This window comes from Saprolegnia diclina (assembly GCF_000281045.1).
Source record: "Saprolegnia diclina VS20 unplaced genomic scaffold supercont1.1, whole genome shotgun sequence".
Classification (NCBI taxonomy): Eukaryota; Oomycota; class Saprolegniomycetes; order Saprolegniales; family Saprolegniaceae; genus Saprolegnia; species Saprolegnia diclina.
This window is the reverse complement of record NW_008246068.1, coordinates 408623-434070: the sequence shown is the minus strand read 5'-3', so window position 1 is coordinate 434070 and position 25448 is coordinate 408623. Positions and strand designations below refer to the sequence as shown.

General features: G+C 61.1%; 1 protein-coding gene across 1 annotated transcript in view; it reads right to left on the bottom strand.

Annotated features, from left to right (window-relative positions):
* SDRG_00133 (hypothetical protein) overlaps positions 1 to 25448 on the bottom strand; it is a 39156-nt gene that overhangs the window by 7142 nt on the left and 6566 nt on the right. The window contains exons 5-6 of the mRNA XM_008605598.1: positions 12711 to 25427; positions 42 to 12662 (exon numbers count right to left, since the gene is read on the bottom strand). Of these exons, the coding sequence (XP_008603820.1) occupies positions 42 to 12662; positions 12711 to 25427 (25338 nt within the window). The remainder of the gene's footprint in view (positions 1 to 41; positions 12663 to 12710; positions 25428 to 25448) is intronic.

The window sequence follows — 25448 nt, the reverse complement described above, 5'->3', positions numbered from 1 at the left end:
CCTGCCCATCAGCAAAGAGGCTATCGACAGCGCATACGCACCCGGGGGACACAAGACGGCCACACTCATGCCGTCGTCTTGGCATGTCGTGCCTGGCGGACACGGGTAGCACTCGGAGGTCTCGATCGTCGGGGCATAGTACCCCGGTGCACACTGCGCGGCTTGCACCGTGCCGCTGCGCTGCGCGTACGTCCCGAGCGGCGTCGGAATCGGCGCGGCCGTGCCCTCGGGGCACATGAAGCCCGGGGGGCACATGCCCATGCCCTTGGGCGACACGGACGCGAGTTCGCAGTAGAAACCCGCCGTGCAGTTTTGAGCGAACGAGAAATCGCCCGTCACAACCGTGTCGGCGACGACACCACCAAGGCAGTAGGTGCCGGGCCGACACGGGTACGGCCGCAGCGTCGTGTCATTCCGGAACGGGTCCGAGGTCAAAAGACCTTGAAGGCAATAGTATCCCGGGGGACAAAGTATGTTGGGCGATTCGAGCTGGTCGCGCGAACAGACATACCCCGCTGGACACAGAACAGGCTGGACACGGTTGAACCCGGGGCAAATGAAGCCCGCGGGACACGGCGTGCACGACGACTGGCCCACCATGCCATTGAACGTTCCGGGGAGGCACGGAAGAGGTTCGTAGTTGCCCGTGCTTGGGCAGTAGGTGCCGGCGGGACACGGCAGCTTGACACCAAACGGACAGTAGTGCCCCGTCGGGCAGTTGCCTTGGCCCACCGGAGCAACGCTACCTTCCGGGCAGTACATGCTCTCAAAGCACGGCTGGGGCATCGTGAAGTTCTTCATCGTCGAGACGTTGCCCGCCGTACCGGCGTGGCAGTAGGTGCCCATCGGACACGGCACCGGTCGTCGGAGAGCAAACCCCGTCGATGCGTAGTCAAACACCGTGTCCTGCACCGAGAGGGGGCTCTGGACCTTCAAGCACGCATCGTCCATGCAGTAGCGTCCGCGCAACGGCACAAAGCTTGTCGTGTCCGACGACAACGGCAACTGATGGAGCTCCATCCAGAACCGACTCGGGTTGGCGCTCAGCTGCAGACCAAAGTCGGCGGTGCTATTGTCCCAGCACCCGGCATTCCGACCGCCGAGCACAGGCTCTTGGGGGGTCGCCCGCCGGCCCTTGCGCAGCGTTGACGGGCGCTCGCCCTGAGTGTACGCGCCGGCGAGCTTGCGCGACGCAACGGTGTTCCCGCACGTCGTCGCGGTCGTTGCCGTGCCTTCGAGACAAAAATGACCCACGGGGCACGGCTGATCGGCTTCTTCGATGCCTGTGACGTCGCACACAAAGCCGGCGGGGCATACCCGGGGCACATGCAACCCAATGTGAGGGCAATGATACCCAATGGGGCACCGAATGCAATTCGATTGTCCAAGCAGCGGCTGGTATGTGCCCCGGGGGCAGAGCGTATAGTTGGCATTGCCGACGCCGGGGCAGTAGGTGCCGCGGGGGCACGTCACTTGTCGCCCTTGCAATGTCGGAGGACAGTACGCGCCCGTCGGACAGCGACCGAGGTACTCGAACCCGACGCGGTTGGCTGTAAAATCGACGCCGTTGTTGGCCACTTCCACAAAGAGATATTGCCCGCTCTCTGAAAACGTCGGAACGGGATCGTTCGGGGACGTCGTCGACGTCATTGGCAGCGTCGTCTCCAGGAGGCTCGAGGTCACAATGCACAGCGTGACATTCGGTGTCAAAAAGACGCCGCGGACGGTCGTCGGTCCGACGCGGCACCGGAGCTCGGTCGTGTTGAGAAAGGCGGCGCCAAGGACAAAGAAAGATATCGCATCGGTTGCAAATGCCTTCGTCGGCGTCACCGCCGCAACGGTGGCATCGTCGTAGTACATAAAGTTGATCCCACTGTACGTATAGTCTTGCTGGTTGTTGGACACTTCGACGCTGACGAGACGCCCGTTGACAAGTGGAAAGTGCCACGCCGTCGGAAACAAAAGGCGACTGCCGGTGCTCGGGTCGGGGTACGTGTTGCGCTGCTCCGAGAGCGGCATTGGCTGCAACCCGCTGCTAAAGTCGGAGAGCGCCGGTACCAAGCAGCGCAGCTGTGTCGATGACACGTACGTGGCCGGCGCAATCGTTTTTCCAAGACGACAGACAAGACTGGACACGTTCACAAACCCGGAGCCGACGATCGTGATGGTGGTGCCGGCCGCAACGGCCGGGCCAAAGACCGGAAAGATTCGCGATAGCGTCGGGTTAGGGTAGAAGTAAAAAGGCCAGCGCGTCATTGTGTAGTCTTGGTTGTTGAGAGATACCTCAAGCGCATACGTCCCCGCCGCGTGGCTGGGGGCAACGCACCGAAGGAGATCCGAGTGCACTTGCGTAGCTCGCACAACGAATGCGCCAAAGCGACAGCGGGCTTCTGGGGTGGGCAAGAACGGACCACCAGAAATGTGCACCGAAAAGTTGCCCGTCACGGGGCCAGACGTCGGTGTCACCGACTGGACAACCACCGGCATATCGTAGGTGAAGCGCACGTGACTCTCGGACGAAGTACTGGCGAGACCGACGCCGTTGTGCGAGATCTCGACCGCCACCGTCGCGGCGTTGTCGCCGCGCGGCGGTGCGATGCACACCAGCATCGAATTGTTAAAGTACGTGTTCGCCTTGACCGACGTCGCGCCAAAGCTGCAGTAGAGCGCCGACGAGTTGAAGAAGAACGACCCCGTGACGACGACCTCGGTACCGCCGGTGGCCGGTCCGTGCGTCGGCGCCAGCGACGACACGAGAATCGTGGGAACGTACTGGTACACGACCGCCGGGGACGAGTAGTCTTGACCGTTGGACGATACCGTCACAGGGACTTTGGCGTTGTCGTACGAGACACCGGCTTGTGTTTCGGCGGCAACAACCATGGCGTTGGTCCCGCCAAGGTTTCCACCCAAAGTAACGTCGAGCAAGGCAATACTACCGAGCTCGTGTGGGAATGAAATCGACCACGTGAATCCGTTGAGGTAGTCAGGGCCGGCGCGGGTCACCGTGGCTGCGCTCAGGCCTGGCAGCAGCGAGATTTCATGCTGCATCGTGACGGCATCGACGTTGCACGGAAGCGCCGGCGTCTGCAACGGCACGCACGACGCCGATTCGGTCGTCGCGCCGTCGATGCAGCTGCGTCCGTACGCAATCGTAAACGTCCCAGAGAGCGGCGTTGTCATGGACGGCCACGTCGTGATGCTGACTGTGTAGCCACCCACGGGCGTGAGCGTCATTGGTGTGACGACGAGTGGCGACCGGTCTTGGCTCGAATCCAAAAACAAAACGTACCACGACGCACCGAGGTGTCCGTCCATGGCCACTCGGCGCTCGACGCGCACGGCCGACATCGATGGGATCGCCAAAAGCGCAGTCGTCATCTCACTGGCCGAGCTTGTCATCGAGAGCACAATCGGCGACGTAAACCCGGCGCTCGCCAGCGTGAATGTCCCGTTGGGTGACAGCGTCACCGCGCTAATGGTAATCACTTGTATCTGGTTGTGCGAGCCAGCTTGTATCTTGGTCACGGTGGCACTGGGCGACGTGCCGCCGACCGCCACAGAAGGTGTCAGTAGTAGTGGAACGTTACCGGCGTTGACCAACGATGCAAACGTGACGCGCCAGACGTAGCGGTTGACTCCGGGCTCATGGACCGTCGACACGTCCACCGTCGGAAGCCCAGGCAGCGCGGAGAGTGCCGAGGCCACGACGCTCGCGTTGGCGTTGAACGGAATCGCTGTCGTCATTTGCCCCAGAAGCGAGAGAGTAAAGCTACCCGTCATGGGGACTGTCTGCGGCGTCACGGTGGTCACGACCACTTGTGCGTTGCTGCCGCGGAGGCGCGACGAGACGGCAAGGACTTCGTTCGGGTACGGTAGGTCATACGGAAACGTGATGCGCCACTGTACACCGCCTGATGCGGTCACGGCGGAGCGGGAGACGGCGAATCCGATTCCAAAGTAGGGGATGCTCTTGATGTTCTGAACGGCCGCAAGAACGTCGTCGGCCGTCGCATTCCACGCCAACACGACCGACGGTTGCGCACGGTAGGCTAGCACAAAGCTGCCACGCACCGGCGCAGATCCATTCTGCACCGTCGTGACAGTCGCGACTAACCCGCTGCAAGCGAGCGACGAGTTGTCGATGGCAAGCGACGCGACATTGCCAACGATGGGCCACACAAACGACGACGACACTGGATCGAAGGCCTGAAACGTTACAGTCCAGTTGTACCCGGCAGCACCGAGCGGAGCAGACTGCGAGACGACGATGCAGCGACGGCAGTTGATGGATGGTAGCTGCATGATAGCGGATGCGAGGTCGGTTGCATCCATCTGTGGCGATAGCGACCGCGTCGTGTCGCCGTTGAACGAGAGCTGAAAGGCACCCGTCACTTGGTTGCCTTGGACGAGCGTCGAAACAGTTGCCGTCGCAGTGGTACCCACGAGCTGCGTCGTGTCGACAACGAGTGCCGGAAGGTTCCCTGGCACGTTGGTGAATGTCACGACCCACGTCTGACCGTTGTTGACCCCCGCAGGCCCTAACGTAACAGCAACGTTCCCGGCACCGATGCTCGAGAGACTTGTCAGCGCCGTCTGAACGTCGTTGGCCGTCGCGGCAGCGCTCAAATACGATGTAAATTGACCCTGGAACCCGAAGCGGAGTTGACCGCCGAGCACCGCCGCGGTCGATGACTGAACGACAGAGACGGTTTGATCAGTGCCACAGGTGAGCGTTGGCACAGTTCCCGCAAGCTGCATGAAGGTAACTTGCCACGGGCCGCCAGCCGGGCCCGATGCAACGATGGATCCGATAGACGGGATGGCCATGAGTGCGGCCCTAACGGACGCTGCACTTGCTGTGGCGTCGATGGATGCCGACGGTGCGCCACCAAAATTACACACAAACGAGCCGGTGCTGAGCGTCGTTGAAATCGACTGGATGGTCGGCACGGTGCCTGCTTGGACGACACCAAACTGCACGTTCGCGCTGCCCGGCGCGAGTGTGGACGTGCTGGCCACCAACGACCGAAGGCTCGAGAGTGGGCTCAAGAAGGTCACGGTCCAGTCGTTGGCGTTGTTGAACCCAAGAGCCCCCGATGTTGACACGCTCACTTGGCCGGCACCTTCAACGACTTCCAACGCTTGCTTAACCTGGTTTGCAGTCGCGTCAAACGGGATGAGTCCCGAAAGAACGCCGTTGATGGCCACTTGAAATGAACCAGAGAGGGGGGCACTGGTACCGTACTGCACTCGAGACACGGCGAGATGTACGTCGCCCGACCCCGAGTCCTGGAGCATTGGTTGGCCGTCGTCGTCGGTGGTAACGACAGCAATGAGATTTTGAGTCACAGCAAGCGTCGCAAAGGTAATGTACCACTGGCAACCACCGTTGCCGTCCACCGCGCTCTTGGAGACGAGGAAAGTGCCGAGATCATTCAGGGCGTTGAGCGCCATCTGAACATCGCTGGCCGAGCTGTCCGAGAAGAGCGGCGCGGTTGTTTGGCCGCTCACCGACAACGCAAACGTGCCGCCGATGAACGACGTAGCAGACAGTGACAGCTGTTGAATCTCGGGAATTTGCGCTGGCCGGGAGGTCTGGACAAGAACACGGGCACCGACGCCCGTGAGCGACCCGAGCGAGATTGGCACCAGCGGCCCAATCGCCTGGGGTGTACCACCGAATGTGATGCTCCAGGTATATCCGCTGACGGCGTCGGGTCCTTGGCGTGTGACAGTGAGCACGGGTAGGCCCACGAGCGCCTGCACAGCGTTGCCAATCGCAGCTTCCGTGGCACTGCACGAGAGCACGCCCGAGACTGCGCCTTGGAACGTCAGCTGAAAACTGCCGCCGACCGCATTGCCGTCCGAGATTGCGTTGACAGCCGCACTGGCGCCCGTGCCGACCAGCCCCGCGGCTTGGACCGTCATGAGTGACAGGTTGCCGTTGACCGTCGGCGACGCCACAAAGGTCACGAGCCACGAGCAGGCGCCGTTAAAGTCGCATCCTTGCATCGCGACGACGACTTGGTTTTGAACACTCGGGAGCGCCTGCAGCGCCGACGCGAGGTCGTCCGGCGCAATGTCGTACAGTAATGGCCCAGTGCTAGCGCCGTTGAACGTGAGAGCAAACGTTCCACTCAGTGCTGTCGATGTTCCCGCCGCCACCAATGTCACCACGAGAGAGGACGGGGCGACAAGCACAAAGTTGCTAGCATGCGGCACGAGCGGTAGGAGAGCTCCCGTGTTTTGCGTAAACGTCACTGCATACAAGCGCGTACTGGGTGTTGGCGTCATGACACTGACAGAGACGGCGCCGACCGTGGCCATGCCCTGGAGCGCCGCCTGCAGCTGCGTCAAGGTAAACGTATACGGCAGTGGTACCGAGAGTGCGCCGTGGAGCTCCAGAGAAATTGTGCCGGTTTCGCCCAGCTGCACGGGCACCGCTAGCGTCTGCACCGCCATTTGCGCATTCGTCAAGCTCGACGTGTCGACGCTCACAACGACTTGCTGCACTTCGTTCGTGGCGGTGGCCGTCGTTTGAAGCGTCTTGACCTCGGTGACCGTCGGCGTCATGCGCGTCGAGATGGTCCGAATCTCGCTCGAGAGCACGGCGACCGACGTCGTAATCGACTGCACCTCGGGGATCGTTTGTCCAGTGATCGTAAGCACTTGTGTCTCTAGTAGTGGCAAGTCGCCGGACGTTTCCACTTGCAGTACGAGCGATGTATTGGGCGCTGCTGACACCACAACCTCTTGCACATCGGGCAGATACCCAGACGCGGACGTTGAAATGCTTTGCACTTGGCCAACCGGATCAAAGCGGGGCGGGGCGCACTGGACAAACTCGGGCGAGAGCACCAGTCCGTCGACAACTTTCTCGCCAAAGCGACACGTCGCAGAGCGCGTCGGGTCGAACGTCCCGCCGCGCACGAGCACCGTGTTGCCGCCGATGGCCGCGCCCCATGCCGGCGCGATGCTGCTCGAGCGCAAAGGTACGTGGTACACAAACTGCAGTTGGGTTGTCGAAAAGCTTTGGCCGTTGTACGTCACTTCAATCGCAACGGTCCGCGGCGCGGCAACGGGCGGCGTCCGGCACACGATCGTAGACGGTGTCACTTCTTCTGCGACGACAACGACGCCACCGATGGCGCACTGGTACACGTCGAGGACATTAATGTTTGGCGTCCTGATGGAAACGCGTGTGCCGCCCGTGATCGGACCGTGGGTCGGTGTTATCGACGCGAGCTCCATTCTCACCCGGTACTCGAACACGATGTTGGAGGTGCTAAAGTCCAGACCATTGGCGCTGATCTCGAGTGGCACGAGCGCGGGTATGGTCGTCAACGGGCTTTTGCATTGCAGGACGAGCGGGCTCACGACGACTGCTTGGACGATCGAGGTACCAAATGCACAGTAGAGGGCGGCGTCGTTGGACGACCAACTGGCGCTCTGCGACGCCAGGGCGACCGTGATCAGTGTGCCGCCGTCCACGGGGCCAAACACAGGGGTAATCGCGTCGACGACGATCGCGTCATGGTACTGAAACGCGAGTCCCGTGTCTGCAAAGTCGGCACCGTTCATCGCAAGGGACAGTGACGTTCGAGTGGGCTCAATGCCAATGACTCGGCGCCAAGCTGCTGTAGCATTCGAGCCTGTCAAGGCGCTGGTACCGACACGGATGGTGTCGAGATTGGCCGCGTAGTTGAGCTGCCACGAGTCGACGAACGTGACCAGCCAGGCGTTGCCAACACCAAGAGTTGGTGTCCCGGACGTTACGACGACCGAGCCAACAACGGCACCCATCGCGCTTTGTACGGCAGTTTGAAACAACGCTGCGGTGGCCGTCGGCGCAATGCCCGAGGTTGTGGCACTGCCCAACTGCAGTTGAAAGGTGCCGCCCAGAGGTGCGTACGTGCCATTCACCACTGTCGCGACGGACCCAATGACATTGGTGCCTGTGACAGAGGCCGTGTTGAGCGTCACTGGCGGAATGTCACCAAGCGCCGCGGGAAAGGTTAGCATCCACGTGTTGTTGAACGGACTCGTATATGCTGAAACCGCGACCGACGGCACAATCGAAGCCAGTGCAGCCGCGACGGCAGTTGCCGACGCCCCCGCAATCGGGATGGCTCCCGTCGTCAAGCTGTTGAGACCAAGTGTAAAGCTGCCACCAAGCAAGGTGCCGCCCGCTACGAGTCGCGTCATCGTGACGGCAGCGCCGCTTCCCGTCAAGGCGCTCGTTGTGATAAGCAGTGGCATTGATGACGCCATAAGACCAAACGTGATCTGCCACCGTGTTGCGGTGACCGCAAAGACCTTGGTGACGGTCACAGATGGCATACCGCTCAAACTGGACAAGGCGGTGGCCAACGCGGTCGACGTCACCGTGATCGGGAGGGATGCCGTCGTACTACTGCCATACGTCACCGAGAACGTGCCACTGATCGGCGTCGTGCCCGTGGCAACCTTGGAGACACTTGCCGTGACGCTAGCGCTTGGTGTGAGACCCGACTTGGTGACGGTCAAAAGCGGTCGACTTCCGGCGCACGTTAGAAACGTCACACTCCAGACATAGCCCCGCATTTTGGTTGCGTGGACCATCGACACGTTAAGATTACCGACGCCCGGTAGCCCTTGAAGCGCGCCTTGTACCGTTGTAGCATCGGCATTGAACGGCAGCGCCGCCGTCGTGCCCGTGGCGTACCCAAGCGTAAACGTACCAGCCAACGCCACAGACGCCGTGATACTGATGCTCTGGATCTCGTAGACCGTGGCTGCCCATTCTACTTGGAGCAGTTGCACTTCGGATAAAATCAGCGGTTGCGACAACGAGAGTTGCTGGACCTCGCCCGCGATGGTGCCTGCAGGACCCTCGGTTTGAGTCGTCACTGTCGCCGTCGCGCCCGTGCCTTGTAGCGCAAGCGTCAACACGGTCAGTGGTGGAACGTTGCCAGCCTCGACAGCAAACGTGATTGTCCACGCATAGCCGAGCTGGGCGTCCGGCCCGCTGCGCGTAACAGAGTTGACGCCCACACACGGACACGCTGCAAGAAGCGACTGCAGCATCGGCGCCGTAGCATCAAACACGATCGGCATCGTTGTACAGTCCCGATACTGCAGCTGGAACATACCGCCAAGTGTTGCGCCAGAGGCGGCCGACGTAGTGACGACTTGCACTTCGGGCAAAAGAGTACTCGACGTCACTTGCAGTTGGTACACGGCTTGCTGTGGTACGTGCGGGGGCGTACGACAAGTGACGGTGGTCGTATTGCATGCCACGGCCGCCGTTGGTCGGTGCGATCCAAACTGGCAAAGCACGGGGCCGTCGCATTGGGTGGGCGCCACCTTCGACGTGACCACCGAGCCACCCGTAAGCGGCCCCCGCGGTGGTGACAGCGACGATGCGAGGGACTGTGGATATAAGGCAATTGTCGTTGGGTGGGTCGTAAAATCAGCGGCATTGAGCGCAATCGCAAGCACCGTCGTCGCCGAAGCTTTGTGCGCCCAGTCGGTCGCCGACGCTGGAAACGCCGGCGCGAGAGTCGGCGCGGGGCACAGGATTTCCGTCGACGACACAAACACGGCCACCGCGGTCGATGTCGTTGTTTTGTTGAGGTCGGGAATCGTCGTCGTGTACTGGCACGTTAGAGTCGAGAGGTTGAGAAAGCCGGCGCCGCGCAAACGCAGCGGACGTCCACCAAGGACCGGCACCGAGGTTGGGAACACCATCGTCAGCTCCAGTGGCGGGTAATACGAGAAGAGAGCCACCGAGTCCGACATGGCGTTGTCCGATGCCGCGATACCAAACGGCGCACTTCGCAGCTGCACAAACACGGATTGGGGCGTCGTTTGCGGCGGTGCCACGCAGACCACAGTCGTGGCGTTGATAAACTCGACCGCCGTCGTCTGGCTCCCAAAGGCGCACTCCAAGCTATTGTTGACAAAGTTGGCACCCAAGAGTACGACGGACGTGCCGCCCGTCAACGGTCCCGATGTCGGATACGTTGCTTGAACTACCATGGCGGGATCGTAGCGATAGGCTACTATGTCGCGCGTCCAGTCCTGACCATTGAGCGAGACTTGGAGGCCACAGCAGCCTGCCTGCAGCTTTGTGACACTCGATGCGACGTCCGTGCCCGTGATCGTGTCGGTAGACAGAGCCAACAACGGCAGACTGCCGAGGTTGGCCGGTGCTCCGTCGGTCAAAAACGTCACGCGCCACGTAACCGTGTTGGGTGTTGATGCCGCAGTCGTCACAACGACATGTCCGACGGTCGACAGCGCCTGCAACGCTTGCTGTACCGTCGCCGCCGACGCGTTGTGCAAGAGTGCGGGCGTCGACGCCCCGAGGTAGCTCAATGCAAACGTCCCCGCTATCGGATCCACGCCAGGCGTAAGCACTTGGATCTGCACCGATGCGTTTGTTCCGATGAGCTGGCTGGCATCAGCGACAAGGCGCGTAACTCGGCCTGGAACCGGTACGAAGGTGACGGTGTAGGAATACCCGCCGGCCGCATTGATAGCACTTTGGCTCACCGTGACAGTGCTCAGCCACGAAAACTGCGCAAGGGCGCTTTCAACAACGTCCGCCGGTGCTGCATACGACAATGGCCCAGTAACTTGGGCACCCAGAGACAAACGAAATGTGCCATCCAAGAAGGAGCCTTGAACGAGGCGCGCCACAGCAATACTGGCCGATGTGCCACTGAGGCTCGACGTCGCCGCGAGAAGCGGGTATGAGCCACGTTGCTGCGCACTCGGGTGGGTCGGCCCGCTTATGAACGTGATCGACCAACTGTAGCCTTGGTTGGGGTCTGGCAACGACCGCGACACGGCCACCGTCGGAATTGACGGCAGCGCGTTGAGTGCAGCTTGCACGGTGGCAGCCGGCGCGTCGAACGCCAAAATGGACGTCGTGTACCCGCCAAACGTCAGCGCAAAAGCGCCCGACAGCGGGATGGACGTGCCGGCCTGTACGAGAATCGTGCCGACCGTTGCCGGTGTCGAGTACCTTGTCGTTAAACTGGACGCGTCAAAGGTCATGGTTCGGGCCACGCCCGTGTCGGATGCGAAGGTGATGTACCACCCGTAGCCGTCGCCAAGGGACGCGTACGGGGTCGTAAAGAGAGGACTGCCCGAGACGTTGACGCTGGCAAAGAACCCGGGGGCTTGAAGCGCGGCTTGGAGCGTGGCCGCCGACGCATTCCACGGCAGCAATGGTGTCGTCGCCGACGCCAGCAGAATGCGAAACCCGCCAGAGATCGTCGACGTGGCTTGGACATACAGAAAGCGCACTTCGCCTTGCGTGTGGGGTGTGGCAACGCTTGCGACCACGGAAGCCGTCGCCGGAAGCACACTCGATGCCACGCGAAGAAGTGGCAGGGTCCTCATATCCCCTGAAAACGTCACAAACCACGTGTACCCATTGTTGATCGCCTCGGCCGACGTCGAGACCTGGACAGTTGGCATTCCAGGGAGGTTGCCAAGCTCGCGTTGAAGGCGGTCGGCAGTCGTCGAACCGACATCGAGCGGTGGAGTACGATACTGCCTGTACCCGACGGCGTTGGCCATGGACGCATCGGGGTAAGGACTGCTCAGCGGTAGCCGACTCGCATCAAATGGTAGAAACCCATCCACCGTGAACGAGTACCCGTTGATGACGACGACATCGCCACGCTGCAGCTCTGTCGTGAGATCATATGACGTCGCCACCATTGGCCAGCCGCGGATCACACTCAGAGTTCCCGGTAGGCGGCGCGCCGGCGATCCGTAGGCCACCCGAAACGACCCCGTCATGCAGCACGGAGTTGTGCCTACTTGAATCGACGCGGTCGACACGGTGACGGCGCCGGACGAGCTCAAATTTGCGCTTTGCACTGCCAAGAGCGGCACATTGCCAGCGTTTTGAAGATACGTAATGGTCCACGTGAACGCGTTTTGAAAGGCGTTGCTGGTGCGCACGACGCTGACCGTGCCGATGCTTGGAAGCGAGGCAATGGCTGCTTGCATGACCGACGCCGACGCCGTTGCAGAGACGTAGACGCTGTTTGCGCCCGGAATCGCGACGGTGAACCCACCTTGCACAGGCGTTAAAGGCGATGGCGGCTTCTGCACGACCGAGATGGTGGCACCGCCCCCGAGAAGCGTTGTGCCTGCGCCACCGGCGACGAGCACGACGCTGTTTGGCTCCTGGAACGTGATCGACCACGCAAACCCATAGTTTGTCAGTGACGTCCGCGTGACAACGACGGTCTGACCGGAGGGTAGAAGCGCATTGAGCGCCGAGGCGACGTCCGTGGCGAGGGCATTGTAGGCAAGATCCGGCGTCTCCAAAGCGTTGTAGGCAAGGAAGAATGTCCCAGAGAGCGCCGTCGTTGCCGCGGTCTGCACGACTTGAATATCATACTGCGTACCGACTTGACTGGTCGTGACTTGGCCACTCGGAGTCGTTCCCAGCGTGCCGGCCGTACTGACCGACAAGAGCGGACGCAAGCCAAGGGACGTGAACGTGATGCGCCAGATGTTTCCGCCCGTGAAATCACCAGGAACCGTCGAGACGACGACGGTGCCTGCCCCGAGCGTGGAAAGCCCGTTGAGTGCGGTGGCCAGCGCGGTTGCTGACGCTGCGACGGGCACCGTCGCTACTTGGCCATCGTATCCTACAATGAACGAGCCCGAGAGAAGTTGTGCGCTTCCGGGGACCCAACGTTCTGCGCGAATGGACGTCGGTGCCGCGACAGCACTTGTATCGATTGCCAAGAGCGGAAGAGCGCCGGCGTTGTTGAGGAAACTGATCCGCCATGTCCACGCATTTTCGCCGTTGGGTTGCAGGCGCCGCACCGAGACAGCACCAAGCGTAGCAACCGCCGCCAGCGCGTTTTGTACTTGGCTAGCACTGGCCGAGACCGCCAAAACCTCAGTGTACTGCCCTCGAAAACCGAGGCGGAAGGTACCAAGCACAAACGGACTTTGGGTCGCCGAGACGACCACGTTCTGCACCTCGCACGGCACACCATTGGTGAGCTCCGTGACCTGAAGAGACAAGGCCGAGCCGTAGACGTTCGAGACGACGCTCAATGGCGCCATGTCCCCGACATCAGAAAACGTAATGCTCCAGACGTAGCCCGTGGTGGCGCCAACGGTCACAGCAGTGCGTGATACCGACACGGCTTGGAGCATTGAGATGCTGCGGAAAGCGACTTGAACGTCCGAGCTATTAGCCGTCGCCGTGAGATTGCCCGATGATTCGGACCCGTAACGCAGAGCCCACACGCCGCGTATCGGACCTTGCGCGACCAGCGTCACGGTTTGCACCTCCCAAACAACGGCGGCGCCCGACACTTGTAGCTGCTGGATCGTTGGAATGTGCTGGTTGGTCACGCTGATCGTGTGCACGCTCGCAACACCGGCCGGGACGTGGGCCGTCACTTGTACATTGGGCGAAGCTCCCGTCATGCCGGTGCTGAGCACGCTGATAGCATTTGCAACCGGATTCGCAAACGTCACGCGCCAGCGAAGCTCTCCGCTCACGCCGGGACCCTGCACCGAGCAGGCCAACGCGCTCAAGGCCAATGCAAGTGTTGAGCACGGAGCAGTCACTGGTACCGTCGTCCAGCTGCCCGAACTGGGCACGGTGACTTGAAACGTCCCGCCAAGGTACGCGCCAGTCATGATGCGCTGAATCGACGCTGCAAGGCCGGTCGAAAGCGTACTCGACGAGTCGCCGTACATGCCTGTTGTTGTACTTGTCTGTACGCCGAGCGTAGCAATGTTGCCGCTCTTGGGGGAAAATGTGATACGCAGCGTGCGCGTGGCTGCCGGTGCAAGTAGGACGCTGTCCTCCGTCACCATGGCGACATCAACGCCGGTTAGCGCCCCGAGTGCAAGCTCCAGAGCTGACGTTGATACATCCCACGCCAGTGCCGACGTCGTCGAAGCACCAAGGCCAAGCTGAAATGTGCCCATGCTACGGGGCGTGGTGCCGACGACGGTCGTCTCAACAAACGCGAGCCCCACGCTGTTGTACAGTTGTACTTGAAGGCGTCCACCAAACTGGCTGCGTGACGTGCACGTGACGGCCCATTGAAACCGCTCGTAGACGGCGCCGCTGACGTCAGTATACGTGCTGGTTTGCAGCGACACAGTCACAACGCCGAGAGCACCGAGGGCATTGAGCGCCGATGCCATGGACGTAGCGCTTGCAAGAACACTAATTTGGCTGGCAACCACTTGTCCCTGGAGCGACACATCGATCGTAGCGAGAGAGCCCGAGAAGACGGCGCCGTAGATGCAAATGGTTTGCACTTCCATGACGGTGCCAGCGCGAACGCGCGCCACGACCACGGACGCACTGGTGCCGGTGAGGGCGCTCGTCGACACGAGTCGCGTCAGAGCCAACGTCCCCGCGTCGGTTGTAAATGTGATTGTCCACGTATACGTGTTGAGCGCACCGGACGAGCGCGCGACCGAGCAACCGTGGGAACCGAGCGTCGCCGCGACAAGGTTTTGCTGGACGGTAGACGCCGAATCACTCGCGCCAACGACGACGTTGAAGCCCAAGACGTTGATCGTAAATGACCCGCCGACGGTTGACGCTCCTGTTGTCATGACAGTGTGCACCTCGGGTAGTATCGGCGTCGTTGTGAACGTGAGCATTTGAACCGTCGGCTGATACGCACTGCTCGTTGTGATTTCGTACACTTCCATTTGAGCAGCCGGCAGCGTCGCAGCAATGGCTTGGACCTGCGGCCCGTTAGCCCAGGCCGACGTTGTGACCACTTGGACTTCGTTGGTCGCGGGCGCGGCCGTCGTTGTGACGACTTGAACGGTTGGCGCCAACGGTGGGCCTTGGATCTGCACTTGCTGAATATCGGCTTGTGTGACACCTGGTGGCACGAGGCAGCGCAGCTGCGAGTCCGACTCGAGCGTCGCAGGTATCGTTTTGCCGCCGATTTTACACTGGGGCGTTCCACCGTCGACAAAGTTGGCCCCAAAGAGTGTCACATTCGTATAGCTGTTGCTGGGCCCACGTGCTGGGAACACCGATGTCAGTTGCGGCGACATGTAGTAGGCAAAGGCCCAGATTTCGTCACCAAAATCGAGGTGGTTCGTTGACAGCGTCAGCGGACACGTGCGCGGCGCGGCGACGGCGGGGGCCGTGCACGCTACCGTCGTCGGTCCCTGAAAAGTCCCAGTAACAATTATGTCGCAGAATTTGCAGTCGATCATGTCCAGATAGCCGAGGCCGTCGGGTACGGTCAACACCACGCTGGTGCCTCCAGTCGTCGGTCCGGCAGCAGGAACCAGTTGTGAGATCGTAGGCAGTACCGTGTAGTAAAACGTCAGTGCATCCGTGTCTCCGATACCGACGACGGTAGCGTCCGCCGTCACAGCGTCGACGCCGAAAACAACTGCTGTCGTGTTGAAGTCGACGGCGGGTGTGACACAAGCGAGCTTGGTCGACGAGAGAACCGTTGCAAGCACATACCGCAGACCGAAGAAGCACACCATCCCTGGCGCAAAGCCGTCGCCTTGCACCGACACGGTTGTGTTGCCCCGGTGCGGCCCAGTGCGCGGCGAGAGACTATGGACGATCGCCGCTTGCTTATACTCGAATGCCAAGGTGGCGGGGAAAACATCCGCCTCGTTGATGCCAAGACCGACTTGAACGGTCGTCTCGCGAGTAGCGGGTGGCACCGTGCACACAATCCTCGTTGGGGCAACCACCGTTGCGGGCACTGCAACGGTATTGAAGACGCAGCTCACGTTTGAAAGCGCATCAAAGGCTGCCCCGTGGATCTGAACGGTGCCACCACCCGCAAGGGACGCCTTCGCCGGCGTTATCGACGCCACGACAATGTCTGGCTGGTAGTGGAACGCAATGTGTGTTGCGAGCACGTCCACGGCGTTGGCCGTGATCGCGACGAGATAGTCGGTGGCAGTGCTTTCTGGTGCTGGCGACGTGCACCGAAGTACTGTGGGGGACACGAAGGTGGCAGGCACAAACAATGGCCCAAAGAAGCACCCGAGCGACGGCGACGGTGCAAAGTTGGCGCCAAGAACGGTGACAACGCTGCCACCCGAGCGCCAACCGCGGGTGGGCGATATTGCCGTGACGCGCATCGGTGCAACGTAGGTGTAGACGCCGGGCGCTGCATCCAATGGCCGCGACAGTACATTCTCCAACGTCATTTGGTGGGACGTATCGTACTGTACGAGGTGCAGTGTCATAGGGCCCGGCATCGGGGTGGGTGGTGCCGTGCACGTCACAGTCGACGCATTGACCAGCGTCGCAGGAACGACGGTCGTGTTGAACGCGCAATAGGCCGAGAGAACGTCCGTTTCCGAAACAGTCGAGCTTGTTGTCAGCGTCACAACAGTGTTGCCTTCGGTGGACCCAAAACGCGGATGAATCGATGTCCAGACAAGTGGCTCCTTGTACTCGAGCAGCACGTGGCTTTTGGTAAAGTCGACGCCGTTGATAGAGACATCGACAGAGTAGTTGCCACTGCGTAATGCAGGTGCGACACACTGCACCTCGTCTGGCGCAACCACGGTCGCCGGCACGTGCACGGTATGAATTCGACACACAAGCGCCGATGCAAATGTCGAGTCAAAGTTGGCGCCGCGCACCGTCACCAATGCCGCCGACCGCAAAACCGAGGGCGACACCGACGTCACGACAACCTCGGGCATATACAGAAACAGCGCCGTGGACGACGCAAAGTCGACGCCGTTGTTGGAAGCGGCGACAAGCACTGGACCTCCGTTGTCGCCATCAGGGGCCGGCACACGGACCGTGCAGGTCGTTGGCGTCCATACATCACAGCGCGACGCACCCGCGTCACCAAATCGAATCTCAGACGCGGACGTAAACCCTGAGCCTGTCACCGACACTATGGACGCCGCGGTGCCCGACGATGGCGCAATACGCTGCACTGTTGGCCACGCAGCGTACACAAACATGCCGTCAAAGTCGTCGTACACGATGGACGACCCAAGTGACGTCGTACGCTCGACCAGAGACACGTTGACCGCCGTGACAGTTGGGGACGGCGGCGTCAAGCACGTTAGCGCCGACCTGTTGACGGTGGTTGCTGGGACATGCGTGGCGCCGAACGCGCAGTACATGACCGACGAGACTGCCAGTGGAAGGTTGTGAAGAAGTATCACTAGCGTATTGCCATGGATCGGGCCCGACGTTGGCGAGATGGTGTGAATCGACGTCGTGACGGGGTCCACCACCAGCGCCATCGGGGCTGACACAACATCGACGCCGTTCGTGGTCACTGCAACACGTACGCTGCCCGGCAACAGCCGCGGGAGTGTACATGCGATCGCAGACGTGCTAAAGAATCGTGCGGGCAGGCGCACCTCGCCGACGACGCACGCCAGCTCCGGGGTGTCGAAGAAGTTGCCGCCAGTCAGCGTGAGGACCGTACCCGCCATTTCCCGCGCATGCTTCGGCACCATGGACTCTACTGAGACTTCTGCGTCGACAAAGAATGCCAGCGGAAACCGAGGCCGAACGTCGTCGACAACGACGTCGACTGAGACGCGACTTGTAGCATTGAACACGGGCGTTGTGCATCGTACACTGCTCGTGGACGGCTCCAGATACGCCGGGACGCAAGCGCTGGTATTGAAACAGCACGCCATCGACGCGGTTGGATCGACAAACCAGTTGATGCCGTACAGAACGAGCTGCGTTCCTCCTGCGATCGTCCCGTGCGTTGGCGTGAGGCGCAAGAGCTCCGGTACTGCCACGGACGTCAGTGACACGTGATTGGACGTAAAGTCTTGCTGCGTCGTGGTCAGCGAGAGCGGAATCACGCCCAGCGCGAGAGGCGGCGTCACGCAGGTACAGGTCGTGGCATTGAGAACCACCGCTGCCTGCAAAATCGAGCGCCCGTGGTCGTCAAACATGCAGAAGAGCGTGAGTTGGGACGCAAAGCCGATGCCGGTGATGGTGAGCGTCTTGCCACCGGTCGTCAGAACCGATGCCGGGCGAACGGCGGTGATTGCAACTTCGGGTTCGTACAGCACCGTCAAGCCACTGACGCTAAAGTCCACACCGTTGTTGCTGACATCGACCGCCGTGAGCCCCGGGGCATGCGCCGGTGCCGCACACTGCAGCAACGTCATCGTGACAAAGCGTGCTGACACTATTGTGTCGCGACCAAACCGGCATACGGAGCTCAAACTAAAGTTGGCACCCGTCACTTCAATGAGCGTCGGTCCAAGAACCACGGCTGGCGCCACGGCGCTCACACTTGGAGGCGGGTAATACACAAACGTAAACCCCGTCGGCGTTGGGCGCTGGCCGGCGACTTGCAACAACAACGGCACAACCCTTGGCGACGACGTCGACGGTGAAATACACTCGACAGTCGACGAGCTCAGAATCGTTGCTTGGGTTTCCGAGTCACCAAAGATGCAACGGAGGCTCTCCTCCGCATTGACAAAGACGCCCGACAAAATGACAGAGGTGCCACCGGTGGTCGGTCCGCTTGCCGGCGCTGCCGTCGTTGCGTTGACGACCACATCGTAGTAGAACGGAAGGCTTTCTGGCACAGTGATACCTGTCGCCGTTGCGACCGACACTGACACGACTGCCGAGTACGCTGCCGTCGGGTGCGGCGCCACACACGCCAAAGTGTTACGATCAACTACCGTCGCAGTGACGACACTGTCCCCAACGACGCACTGCCACGCCACCGTTGCATCAAAGCCAGTGCCCAAAACACGAATCGAGGTTGGTGCAGAGACAAAGCCGTGCGACGGCTCGACATCGGTGATCGAGGGCTGCGCTGTCACACGCAGTGCTAACGCGTTGGAAATATCGATGCCATTGGCTGACACGGCCAACGTCAGCGGTCCTGGAACATGGCGCGGGCTCGTGCACTGCAGCAAGCGTGACGAACGCCAAGTTGCTGGCACGCGGATAGATCCAAAGATACAGCAGAGAGCCGAGTCTGCTCGAAAGGAATCTCCTATGACAAGCATCGACAGACCGCCTGCCTCGCTGACGACAGCAGGCTCCACCGACGCGATCGTGATCGGCGCTTGGTACTCGAAACCAACCGAATTCGATGTGAGCACGGCGTCCGTAAGAACCACGGTAGTATACGTCTCGACGGCCCATGCCGGTGCCACGCAGTGAGCTTCCTGAGCGGATACGATCGTTGCAACGACGAAAATTGCTTCCGTCGCCGCGTCTGCAAAGCGACAAGCCGCCGATGCCGGGCTCATCCTGTCCAAGTTGGCACCGAGAAATCGCAATAGCGTGCCACCAAGGACACTTCCCGTGTTGGGAACTACCGACGTCACCGTGAGTGATGCTTGGTATGTAAAGGAAACTGCGTTCGAGCTGAAGTCGATACCGTTGACACTGACGGTGAGAGCCACAGCACCTTCCATAACCGCTGGTGGTGTCACACACTCCAGCGTCGACCGACTTGTGCGCCATGCCGGGACACGAACCGAGCCAAAGCCGCACAAAAGCCGGTGGGAGTCGAGCAGGTCCAGGTCGACGGCCGAAGTTACGACGGACACGAGCGTGTTTCCTGACAGCGACCCGAACGCTGGCGCTACGGTCACGATCGCAATATCTTCCATGTAGCCAAACCGCAACGGGCGTGTCTCGACTGAAAGCAAAGAGTTGTCCAACGCCACCAAGAGAGTCACGTCGACGACGCCCGGGCGTTGGTTTAGCGGCGTCATGCACCGCACCATCGACGCGTTGATGACCGTTGCAGGGACTGCCACGGCACCAAATCGGCACAAAAGATCCATGGGCCACAGCATGGAGCCGGCAAGAGGAATCGTAACCAAGGTCCCGCCAGCCACTGAGCCAAACGGTGGGTCAATACTCATGGGGACTGCCGACTCGACGTACGTCAGCAGTACGCTATTGCTAACGTCGCTGCCAATGTTGGTCACGGTCACCGACGCTTGTGGTGCATTGTATGTGGTCGGCACCGTACACATCACTTGGGTCGACGAAATGTAGATGGCGGCGACAAACGCGCCTCCGATATGGCAGCCCAGGTTGGGGCCCGCCGCGAAGCCCAAGCCCGTAATCGTGAGGCGTGACCCGGGACGGCCAAATCTTGGGGCTACCGCCGTAACCGTGGGGACATCGACGACCTGAATCGTCGTGTTGGTGTCGACAGCAACGCCGTGTAGCTGCAAGAGCAGCCGAGCACTGCCTGGAGCGTCAACGTTGATAGGGCACATGAGCCGTGTCGACGAAAGCACTGTCGCTGGCGCCGCGCGCACTGCATCGAGTCCAACCCAGAGGCAATCGAGCCCCGACACAAAGTTGGCACCGTCCATAAACACCTGGGTCGGTCGTCTTGAAGCCAGTATCGATGCATCCAGTCGCACGACACTGGGCGCCACGACGTACGCAAACGTGACAGGTGCAAAAGCCAGCGACTGATCGGCTTGGAGAACCGCGAAAAGGACGTTGTGATGGGGTCCCATCGGTGGCGCCACACACTCGAGTTGCGTCGACGACGTCACGGTGGCTGGTACGGACGTTGGGCCAAAGCGACAGGCGAAGGCGTCGAGGACCGAAAAACTGCTGCCCGACACCAGTACGCGCGTGCCACCGCCCTCCAAGCTCTGAAGAGGGTGCACGTCAGACACCGTCGCCATTGCGCGGGCATGGACAAACCAAGTGCGGCCCGTCGTCGCCACACGTGTACCCGTGACGTGCAACTGGTACATGCCAGGCGCGACGACGTTGCCGTGGCAGCGCAGCGTCGTAGAAGATTCGACCACCGCCGGCCAGTGACGCTCGGTCCCATTGATTGAGAGCACGCACTGCAGCGCCGACCTTGAGTCAAAGTTGAAGCCGGTCATGACCAACGAGCTGGGAGTGCCACCCGAAAAAATCGTGGTGGGCATGACGCTTGTGACTGTGATGGTCGACTGGTATGTGAAAGCGACACTTGCTGCAGTCGTGACGTTGGTGTTAACATATCGCACCTGGATGCGCGTTGTGAGTGGTGCGTCCACGGCCGGCGTCGCGCACACGACTTGCGTGGCCGAAACAAATACCGCCGGCGTCGCCAACCCAGAAGTAAACGTACACGCTAGTGACGTTGACGGCAAGAACCCCGCTCCCGTTAGCGTCAGAATCGACGCACCCGACGTGGGCCCCGACGTCGGCGCCACGGACATCAACGTTGGAGGATCATGGAAATGCACACGAATGCCAGCGCCGTCGCCAAAGTCGACACCGTTGTTGGCCACCGACACGTCGACGACGGTTTGCCGTGCGACGGGTGGTACGATGCATACAATGGTCTGTTTCGAGAGAAACCGAGCTGGCGTTGCTGGTAAAGCTCCGAATCGGCACCGAAGCGTCGGCACATCAAGGAACCCGACTCCGTGCACCATCACGGTCGTGTTCGAGCCGGCATGCACATCTGTTGGGGAGACGCTCTGGAGCACCACTGGCGAATGCACGCGTAGAGCTTGCGGTCCATAGGTGTAGTCGTACTCGTTGCTCGAGACCTCAACGGTGACGACACCCGGCGCGAGCGGGGGCGTCATGCAAATAACCACCGTAGCATTGACAACAACACCCGTTACGATGGCCGACGCACCAAACCGACAGACGATGCTGGGTGCGTCGAAGCGACCTTGCAGCACCAGTCGACTGCCACCGGACGACGGCACGAGCAACGGTGTCGTGCGATACACAACGGGCGATGCATAGAACTTGAAAGCATCCGGCAGCGTCACGAGGTCGACGGATCCACATGCCACGGTGACGCTCGTCACGATCGGTGCCGCCACCGACGGCGTGCGACACACGACCTGCGTCGACGCAAGGAGCGTCGCCGCGACTGTTTTTGTGCCAAAACGACACTGGAGCGCGGCGCAGGCAGAAAAGCTCGAGCCAAAGACAGATACCGTCGTATTGCCCGACGCCGGTCCCGCGACCGGCATGATGCCCGAGCTTGTCTGTACCGGCAAGTACACGAACGATGTTGTGGCCAGCTCAAAGTCGATTCCGTTGCGGGTGATGGTGAGTTCAACGACCCCCGGGGCGTGCGCTGGAGCAGGACACGAGACGCTGCGTGGCGACGAAACGACCGCGCCTACTGGCGCCCGACTGCCAAAACGACACATGACAGCGGTCATCGTCGAGAACGCTGGGTCGAGTGTTGCAACCGTCACCGTGCCACCGCCCACTTCAGTGCTTAGCATCGGCTCGACAACCGACACATTCAGCGGCCAGACGTACTCGAACCTTCCAAGATCGACAAAATCATCGCCGACAAAAGCTATCTGGAACGGGACAGTCGTGGCATCGGCGCTCACTGCCGACACGCACTCCAAGCACGTGGCGTTGATGATTGTGGCGGACGCCGTTGCGTTGCCGACTTGACAGGTCGGCAGCGCCACGTTCAAGTTTATTGGCGACTGTGTGACGACGCGGATGCGGGTGCCACCCGTCGTAGATCCCATTCGCGGTGCCACCGACAGTATTGTTGGCGGGGCGTACATCGTAAGGACTGCCACCGAGCCGGGAACGTCCACGCCATTGTTGGACAACGTCACGGTGAGAGGTCCGGCGTGTGTCGCAGGTGGGACCTTGCAGAAGGCCTGCGTCGACGACAGCACCGTACTCGGTACCATCGACTGGTTCAACACACACTGCGCGCCAGGCACAAAATGACGACCCGTGAGCGTGATCCTCGTCCCACCCAGCGTCATTGCCAGCGCCGGCGTCACGTCATCGATGACGACGGCGTCCAAATACTCGAAGTCGATCGGGCGGGGGTAGTGGACACTGTTGAGGCTGACCGAAAGCTGCACCTTTCGGGGGCTTGAGACCTCGGGCGAGAAGCAGCCAACAGCCGACGCATTGAGGTACGTTGCTGGTGTAGCCACAGCGCCAAACTGGCACGTCATGGGCCATGCACTGTCAAACAACGCCGGCGCAATCGTGATGACCACCAATGTGCCGCCGTCTGAGCTCCCAAACGGTGGGGATGCGGCAATGATGTCGTATGGCTCGTAGTAGCTCAGCGCGGTGCTCGAGAGCGCGGCTTCCAGTTCCAAGTCGGACAACGAGAGACTCATCGTCGCTGTATCGACGCGACAGCGCACCTCCGTCACCCCCAAGAACTGCGTCGAGAGGTAAGTACCATCGCTGGCTTGGCAAACGTGCATATAAGAATAGTCCGTGCCGTAGAGCGTCACCATCGTGCTGGTGTTGGCTGGCAAGAGGTAAGGAACCGCTCGAGCAATATGCGGTGGCACGACGACGACCAGAGACTGCGGCACCGTCACCGAGACACCGGTGGTCGTTTCAAACAGGCGCAACACCGACGTGCCTGGAGAAAGCGTAGCAAACCCACATCCAAGCGCCGAAGCATTCAGAAATATGGCATCGCGCGAGGCGGCGCCGTCGACAGCACAGCGCCACGTCGTTACGTTCCAAAAATGTGCCCCAAGGACCGTGAGGCTCCCGCCCGACGAAAGGATTCGCGCCGGAACCATCGCCGACGCGACGGGAGATGCACTGTAGCCAAAGTAAACGACTGAAAAATCGACCGCGTTGTTGGCCACCGCGACGGCGACGGTGCCGGGGGCATTCGGGGGCATCCAGCACATGATTGATGTCGACGAGAGCCACTGTGCGGGTGCCGCCGGGCGGGCGCCGACGCGGCACACGACCGAAGGCTCGAACCCGGACCCCATAATCGTCACGAAAAAATTGCCCGTCTCGGGTCCGCGGCGTGGCGTGAGCGACATCAAGGCCATCGGCAGTACATACCGAAAAAGCGACGGCGCAAGAGCCACATCGACGCCGTTGTCACTGATGCCGAGCGTCACTGTCGGAGAGAGCGCTGCCGGCGGTGCGACGCAAATAATTGTCGACGTCGACACGGCGTGGGCAGGCTCCACGAACGACGCGCCCCAATGACAAAAGTACGACGACGTCAGGTTCACATTGTACCCAGTGACAGCCACCCGTGTCCCGCCCGTGGAGGGACCCGTTGTCGGCGATACGTCGGCAATGTCGATCTGCTGGGTATAGACAAACGGTAGCGCGGTCGTCGCGGCCTCGTAGCCGTTGAGAGAGAGCGTGATGGTGACGCGACTGGCGTCGGGCATCGGAGGTGAAAGACATTGCACCGTTGTCGCAGTGACCACCGTCGCACGCACCGTCGCGACGCGCGTGTCTTGCAAATCAAACCAGCAAAAAACGAACGACGCCACCGTCACAAGGGGCGCCGCTGCGATCACGAGGACGCTGGTCCGACCGCGCGCCGAGCCTCGAGATGGCACCAGCTGCGTGAGATCCATGGCCGGGTAAAACTCATAGTAAAGCCGTGTCTTGGTGCACTGCTGGCCGTTGAGGCACACAGCCAGGAGCACGGGACCGGGTACATGCTGCGGCGCGACGCACTGTAAAAGCGTCGGGGACAGCACGCGCGCCGGCGAAATGCCACCGGCGCCGAAATCGCACGCCGCGCTCGGTAGCGCCACAAAGTTGGACCCAGCGAGCGTCAGCACTGTGCCGCCGAGCTCTGTGCCGAGACCCGGTGATACAGACGTCAGTTGCGCCTCGGGGTAAAAGCCAAACTCGGTGGCGTCGGTTTGCGCAATGCCTGTCTCGGCAATGGCGATCGTCGCAAAGACGAGATCTCGAAGCAAATACGGGAGTCGTGGCGTCCAACACTGCAGCTCCGTGGGACTGTGATACGACGCCGGTACATGCATCGGAGCTGTCGAAGCATCCAGCTGGAACGCGCATGTATAGCGCACCGATGCGCGAAAATTTCGTCCCGTCACTACAACGGCCGTCTCGCCAGACGACGGTCCGTACTTTGGCGCAATGGAAGTAACGAGCAGTGGCGCATGGTACGTGTACGTACACAGCGGTCCGCACGACACGGCGTCGCCCGTCGTCGAAGCGACAACGGCGACGGTCACGGATGCGTTTTGCAGCACCGGTGGGGCGGTGCAGATGACGGTAGTCGCGTCAATGTACAGCACAGCGGTCGCCGGTTCCGAGGCGAAAAAGCACAGTAGCGCCGACGTGTTGGCGAACCCTGTACCATAGATCGTCACCGCGTTCCCGCCCGTCGACGGCCCACTGGCCGGGGCCATGGCCGTGACCGTCGGCTGCACTGTGTACTCGAACGAAAGCGACGCCAATGACGCTTCGAGACCGCCGTTGGTAGAGACGCGGACGGTAGTGTTGCCCGGTGCATGGGGCGGCGCCTCGCACAGGATCGTGTCACTTCCGAACCACGTTGCCGGGACCAAAAGCGTGGCATCAAAAATACACGTCAAGCGCGGCGATTGCGGTAACGCGACACCCGAGATGAAGATGGCGTAGCCGCCGAGCTCCGAGCCTTGCGACGGGTAGAGCGCAAGCAGCGTCGGGGTCGCTAAAGCGAGCTATTAGCCCC